The 6858-nt window shown below is 48.1% G+C and overlaps 1 protein-coding gene across 1 annotated transcript; it reads right to left on the reverse strand.

Moving 5' to 3' along the window:
• Positions 1–1612: 1612 nt before the first annotated feature.
• Positions 1613–3403, reverse strand: LOC123984519. The gene is made up of 2 exons (XM_046071441.1): positions 2551–3403; positions 1613–2145 (listed from the first exon to the last, which is right to left on the reverse strand). The coding sequence occupies exons 1-2, from the start codon at positions 3401–3403 to the stop codon at positions 1613–1615; spliced, it is 1386 nt and encodes a 461-aa protein (XP_045927397.1).
• Between the last annotated feature and the right edge of the window lie 3455 nt (positions 3404–6858).

Here is a 6858-nt window from a genome sequence, read left to right on the forward strand (position 1 = left end):
AGCACTGGAAGAATATAATAAAGCCGTGGATGGCGGAAGTGGATGAGGTTAAAGAGAATGTCTGTACAGAACAAGAAATAAAAGCGAACAGGGATCGTGGCAGGGATCATTTCATTGGTCGGTACAGCACCAGCCATTCCATTGGTTGGAGGATTTGAACAAGTGTTTCAGCAAATGTTTCATGATCACACAGAAGCAGCCTGAGCAAAATGGCTGAAGTTGGAGGCAGGAAATCTCTGTAAGCAACAGTATATGCAGAATATATAGTGCAGAAGCGCAAGCAGGGGCTGTTTGAGTGCGAGGGCAGGGTTTTGAGGGAAAGCATTGCAAAATCTTACTGTGAAATCAATATGTAATGCCCTCAAACTGAAAGACACCGCTCTTGAATATAGATCATAAATAATCCCATATATTATCAGCATTACTTTAGGGTTTGCAATGTTTTTCAAAAATACATTCTCACTCCCAGCTCATCACATGTGGATGCTTGGTCAAGACCCCTTGGTGTTGCCTTTTAACGTCCTGGGTATCCCTTTAGTATTTTTTTCTGACGTTAAGGGCTGCGCGGTCAAGTTAGCCACAACACATATGCAACGTCCAGTCAAGTTAGCAACAATAAATATGCAATGTCTGGTTAGTAACATCTCGAAACATTACATTTTAAACAGTTAACGTTATGAAACATATTAATTGGTTAGGTTTTGGCACCAAGACACTTTGGTTAGGTTTAGGTAACAATACTTGGTTAGGCTTAGAAAGAAAGTACTTGGTTTGGGTTAAAAAAAACAATGTTACATACATCAGTTAACTTACCGGTCGGTTACGTTGTAACCTTGGCTCTCTGAGTGGAGAGACTATCTCTCCACCATTACATATTCCATATGTACAGGGAATGATCCCCTGAAGTCAGGTACATGGAAACCTCTTTAAGACACACCGGCTTGCCCGAGTGTGCCTGACATATTCAGTCAGCGCTCTGACAGGGCACAACATGGACTGGGTTGGCTCGACCACCCGTCTCTCGACCGGCTGGGTCCGATGGAATTCGGACGAATTCTTAGGCAGGAAAGCCGGATTGGGGCGAAGGACTATACCCGACCCATCCGGCAGGAACCTGCAGCACTGGTTGTGAACCGACAGTACATGGAGCTCACCTATTCTTCTGGCTGAGGTTATCGACAAGAGGAATACAGTTTTGAGGGAGAGCCACTTCAGATCAGCTGACCCAAGGGGTTAAAGGGGGATTGCTGAAGAGCCCCAAGGACCACGTCCAAATCCCAAAGAGGGACTGAAGGTCTGGTCTTACAAACCGCCAGCCTCTGAGAGCCTCTGAGAAACCGGAAAATAAGGGAACAGTCCTGCTCGTTCAGTGTTGAAGCACCAACAAGATCTGCCTTAATCGCCGCCACCTTCCCTCGCAGGGTTATGACTGACTTCCCTGCCTCCATCAGAGTCTGCAGGAATGACAGGATGTCCTGTGCTCTCGCAGAGTAAGGATCCACTTGTCGAGTTCCACACCACGTGGCAAACACCCCCCAGCGGTAAGAGTAGGCGGCCCTAGTGGAAGGGGCCCGCGCCTCTTGCATCGTTCTCACCACGGACTCCGGCAAGCCTAGGGCCCGGAGGCCATCCCTTTCAGGGGCCAGGCCACCAGCCGGAGTCCCACCGGGAAAGGATGAAACAGGTTGCCACCTGCCTGTGACAGCAGGTCCCTCCTGTGCGGGAGCTCCCACGGCGTCCCGTCTAAGAGGGGCGGGATTGCTGAGAACCATGTCATGTGAGGCCAAAGAGTAGCCACCAGAATCAGCCTCACCACATCCACCCACACTCTTCGGAGAAGAGGCTGCAGGAGAGTGAAGGGAGGAAAGGCGTAAAGGAGACCTCGGGGCCACGGGTGGGCCAGAGCATCCCAGCCCAGAGGTGGATTGTCGCTCTTCAGGGAGAAGAAGAGATGACAATGCGCCGATTCCCCGCATGCGAACAGGTCGGCTTCCGCCCTGCCGAAGCGGTGCCATATCTCCTCCACCACCTGAGGGTGGAGCCTCCACTCCCCTGGGTGGGGTCCCCCTCTTGACATAATGTCCGCTGCTGAGTTCAGCGGCCCTGGTACGTGCACCGCTCTGAGAGAGCAGAAGCGGTGGTGTGCTCACAGCCACAACTCGGTCGCCAGCTTGCAGAGGGCAAGGGAGCCCAGCCACCACTGTGCTGTCCTTCCTGACAATGACGATGATGATGGCCTCTTAGTCTGGGCAGAAACTGACAAAGTGCTAGGTGCACAGCTCTTAGCTCCAAGACGTTGATATGCTGAGTCACCCAGGGGTTGTTCCAGCAGCCGCTGACCCCACAGCCATCATGGACGGCGCCCCAGCCTGCCTGGGACGTGTCTGTGAATATCAGTCGGCGATACACTACCGGTCCCAGTGCACTTCCTCTCTGTATATTAGTCGGGTCCCGCCACCAGCGAAGGGCTCGGTACAACCTGCGGGAGACCGTGACCCTGGCTTGGCGGGAGCCCTGTGGACAGGCTCAGCAGGCACCTTTAGAAAGGTCTCATGTAGAGGAGGGCAAGGGGAACTATCTGCACCGTGGTGGCCATTAAGCCCATTAGGCGAAGGCAGAGCCCCCAGTTGACCTGCGAATGCAGCTGAAACTGGCAAAGGCAAGCTTTGAGGGCTAGCTGTCTCTCGGGTGTCAGGACTAGCGTAGCCCTCCTGGAATCCAGAACCATGCCCAGAAATGTTATCACCTGGGAGGGCTGGAGCTTGCTCTTCTTGTCGTTGTGACAAAGGCCCAGGCTCCGAATGTGCTCCAGGAGCAGAGCTACATGACGGCGGCATAGTTCCTCTGAATCCGCACAAATCAACCAATCATCGAGGTAACTGAGGATCCTGAGCCCCCGCTGCCTCATGGGTGCAATGACCGCATCCATGCAGCAGGTGAAGGTCCGGGGAGCCAGCGAAATGCCAAAAGGCAGAACCTGAAACTCAAACACCCGGCCCTTGAAGCCAAACCTCAGGATACGCCAGTGCCCCTGCCAGATGGGTATCTGGAAGTACGCGTCCTTGAGGTCGATGGGGGTAAACCAATCTCCTGCTGCGATGGCTTGCCATACCCTGGGGATCGTCAACATATTGCATCTCAGGGGGCGGAGGTATTTGTTGAGCCCCCTGAGATCCAGAACTGGACGGAGTCCCCCATCCCGTTTGGGGACCAGGAAATAGCGGGAGAAAAAAACAGCCTGCGGATCCCCAGACTCCACCTCCCGTATGGCTGCTTTGGCCAAGAGGGTGGATATCTCTGTCTGCAGTACCTCTGCGTGACCAGGGTCTTTCACCGAGGTAAAGGTGGGGGACCTTTTCACGGATGGTCTGCGGTAAAACTGTATCTGGTAACCGTGGGTCATGCACCCAAAGCCAACCACGCTACCGTGAACAAGACTGTCGAAGCGTACTGGCTGGCTGGGTCCCAGGAACTGTCAGGAAAGAGGAGGCTGCCTCAAGGGCCCCCCAGTCCGCTTCCCCTTGGCAGCTGGTCCACCCCCAACGCCCCTGACGGCGGTTGCTACGCCTCCGCATAGCCTCGAGCTGGGGCCAAAGTTCTCCTGGACCCCACGTCGGAACCGACGTCTGTTGAGGTACAGGGTTTCTTGCCACCCTGTAGCCCCTGGGGCGCCCGGAGAAGCTACCAGAAATCACCTGTGCCTGCTGCAACACTTTAGCTGCGTCCAGTCCAAACATAGCCGAAGGCTCTACTGGCAGCCTCAGCAAACAGTCACGATCTGCTTGTTGGAGCTTGGAACTGACTTTGCTGTAACCCACGCACTTTGGTTTTTCTGTTCTTTGTAATGGAGATTGTCTTCACGCATATAGCCTAGCTCAGGTGGAGATCAAACAATCAGTGATTTCATGCCAGCGCAGATGCTTTATAGGTTACCTATGGGGCGTGGCCGGGCAAGCCAGTGTGTCTTAAAGAGGTTTCCACGTACCTGACCTCAGGGGATCATTCCCTGTACATATGGAATATGTAACGGTGGAGAGATAGTCTCAACACGATAGAGAACTTAAGTTAAGTAACGTTACCTGCATAACTTACGTAACCTATGTAACTCTAATAAAAACATTCAATGTTGACTTTTTGTTCCACACAGGAAACGAACACCAGTCTCTTGGTTGAAAGTCCCCTCTTCTGGCTTGTAACGGAGACGAGGGGTTCCATTATCTGAAATAGTCAACTGAGTATTAAGGTGGGGATTATTGATAAAGCAGGAGCCATACACATTCTTATTTTGATTGTTTATTTAATTTGTGAAAAATTTGATAGCTGTCTTTGCTGTGAGTAGCTCCAGAGGGGTTTGAGGAAACAGAGGGGGGTGTCGCCATCCTGCCTGTGTGGAAAGAAACCTCAATCAGTGATAGTCAAGGTTCACGACATAGTATTGTGCTTCTACTCCATTCCAGTTAGTTGTTAGATTAGTTTGAACAGATAAAGCAAGCAATGTAAGTACTCACCTCTTCCTGGTTGTCTCTTCAGCAGGGGGCGGAGGCAAAGGAGTGTTGTAGGCCCAAGCACCTGCTTAAGAGCTGCAGGAGCAAACCATGAAGCTGAGGGTGGGGGGAGTAAAGCCATCAACAATGCTGATTTATGTGATTATTGTGAGAGTATGCGTTATTGATTTATTGATAGAAATTTGTATTTATGTAAATATTCATTATTTGTGCTCTATTTTTCTGTGGTGTTGGGTTTTTAGGTAAATATTTATTATTCTAAATGATGGTGGTCCCACCTAAGTAGTTTTACCCGCTTAATTACGTGCAGGAGGGAGTGTATATAAGGCAGCTAGTTGTTTTTAGTGTAAGTTTTGTTGCTTGTTGGTGTTGGTGTCGGTGTCTCCTCTTGTCTGTATGGAAGACAATAAATGCCATGTTTGTGCTTGCATTTTACCTCTGTCTCATGTCTCTCTCTGAAAAAAACTTAAAGCCACCACCGGGCCATCGGACATGGCCGTCTGTCCCAACCACCTCCTTAGTCAGACTCTTAAATATCTGCACCTACCTTTAGCATTTATAAACGACGCTACAAGGCTTCCCCCAGTGCGTCAAACTATGACGCTGCTCCTGCTGTCCCCCTCGCTCAGAAACAACTTTGCTCTGTTTGAGGCTGTCTCAATACTCCAGGATGCTTCCCACTGAAGCATCTGTGAGCTGCACTTCATTGGAGACAGTTAAGTTAACATTTTTGTGGATTTGTAGTATGACGACTCTGCTCTCATTAAATTACAACTTTATTCTCTAAATGTCAGAGAAAACAGACATGTGGGATGCATTTTAATACTGCAGAAAGTTTTGAACATGAGCAGAAAACCTGCTAAAACACAGGACCTATAAGTCCAGGGGTTTACAAATGAATTAAATGTAATTAATTTATCATTGCCGTGAATAGGTGCCACTTGCACATTTAAAGAGGTTACTTCTCCAAACAAAAGACACAAAAGAGGAGGGAGGAATCAATCATGCACACATGTGTGTTGAGTCAGCAGGAATCGTAAATGAGAAACCTTGATACATGCCGTGTGAATTTTGTATTTACTTTTACATAAATGAAGACACCAAAAATGTATGAAGAAATTGGTGCAGAAAAATTCACCAGAATGCAGGAACTTTGTTTAACCTGCCAGACCCCCTGTCTAATACGTGTTTCCAGTCTTGAAACAAAACCTAAACCGTTGCTAATTAGCAAATGTTAGCATGCTAACATGCTAAACTAAGATGGTGAGCATGGCAAACATTATACCTGAATTAACAGCAGCATGTTAGCATTGTCATTGTGAGCATGTTGGCATGCTGACATTAGTATTTAGCTCAAAGCCACGCTGTGCGTGAGTGCAGCTCAGAGAGCTCCTAGCATGGCTGTAGACTCTTAATCTTGTCTCAGCATTTTATGCAGATAATGGCACCCGCAAAGAATTGATGGGTGTGCATGTTCCTCCTGGTGATAGGCAAGTACTGGAAAAATGTGATTACAGGCACACGCTGAACAGCAAAACCTGTCCTGAACACAACTGTGTAGCCAGGTGTAACCAAGGTTGGGCTGATTTTCTGCTTAATGCAGTAACAAGAGAAATGTGTGTATATCAGAATCAGAGTCAGAAGGAGCTTTATTGCCAAGTAGTATTTTACACATACGAGGAATTTGCTTTGGTGAAAAGGTGCTACACGTAGATAAACAGTTGACATAAATAAATGTAGAAATATATAAATATGGAATAGGCCTAAACGAATGCAAGTTATGTAAGATTAATAAAAGAATAGAGAAAAATAATACAACTATTTGCAGAGAAAGAACAACGTCGCAGATATTTACATGTACATTACTCCGGTTCTTGTTGTGCAGACGTATTGCAGCAGAAGAGAATATTGTGTACGTAAATATATAAATTGGCAAAATATAAAAATATAGAACAACAACAATTAACAATTAACAAATCTGTGCAATGTGCCAGGTTTGTGCATGATATGAAATGAAGTAATATTTAGACGTGCAGAGACATTTGCATTATTTGAAAGGGGGGACTGTCAGTGGGGTACACGGGCCTTGTTAATGAGGCATATAAGGTATAATATAAGGTTGTTTGCATCTGCCATGGCAAAGTAAAAGTCGATGTGTTTTGATCTTTTCCACAGTGGACAGTGTCGGGAGTGTGAAGTGAAAAGAGGGTGTATGTTGGGGTGGAGTCCGAGAAGCAGTGAACAGGGGAAGGAGCTTCAAAGTGCAGAGAAGAGGTTTCTGGCCCCCCACTGCAGCCTTGTTCACATGAGAATCAATCTGGTGCCAGTGTTTGATGTGAACCACAAATAAAAG

This window comes from Micropterus dolomieu, linkage group LG15 (assembly GCF_021292245.1).
Source record: "Micropterus dolomieu isolate WLL.071019.BEF.003 ecotype Adirondacks linkage group LG15, ASM2129224v1, whole genome shotgun sequence".
Classification (NCBI taxonomy): domain Eukaryota; kingdom Metazoa; phylum Chordata; class Actinopteri; order Centrarchiformes; family Centrarchidae; genus Micropterus; species Micropterus dolomieu.

What these genes read in the sequence shown, in the direction of transcription:
- LOC123984519 (XM_046071441.1), bottom strand. Translation starts at nt 3,403, where the DNA reads ATGACCCACGGTTACCAGATACAGTTTTACCGCAGACCATCCGTGAAA. An exon ending in CCTTGCCCTCCTCTACATGA is followed by an intron (nt 2,146 to 2,550) that starts GACCTTTCTAAA and finishes TGTGGCTGTGAG; the next exon opens with CACACCACCGCTTCTGCTCT.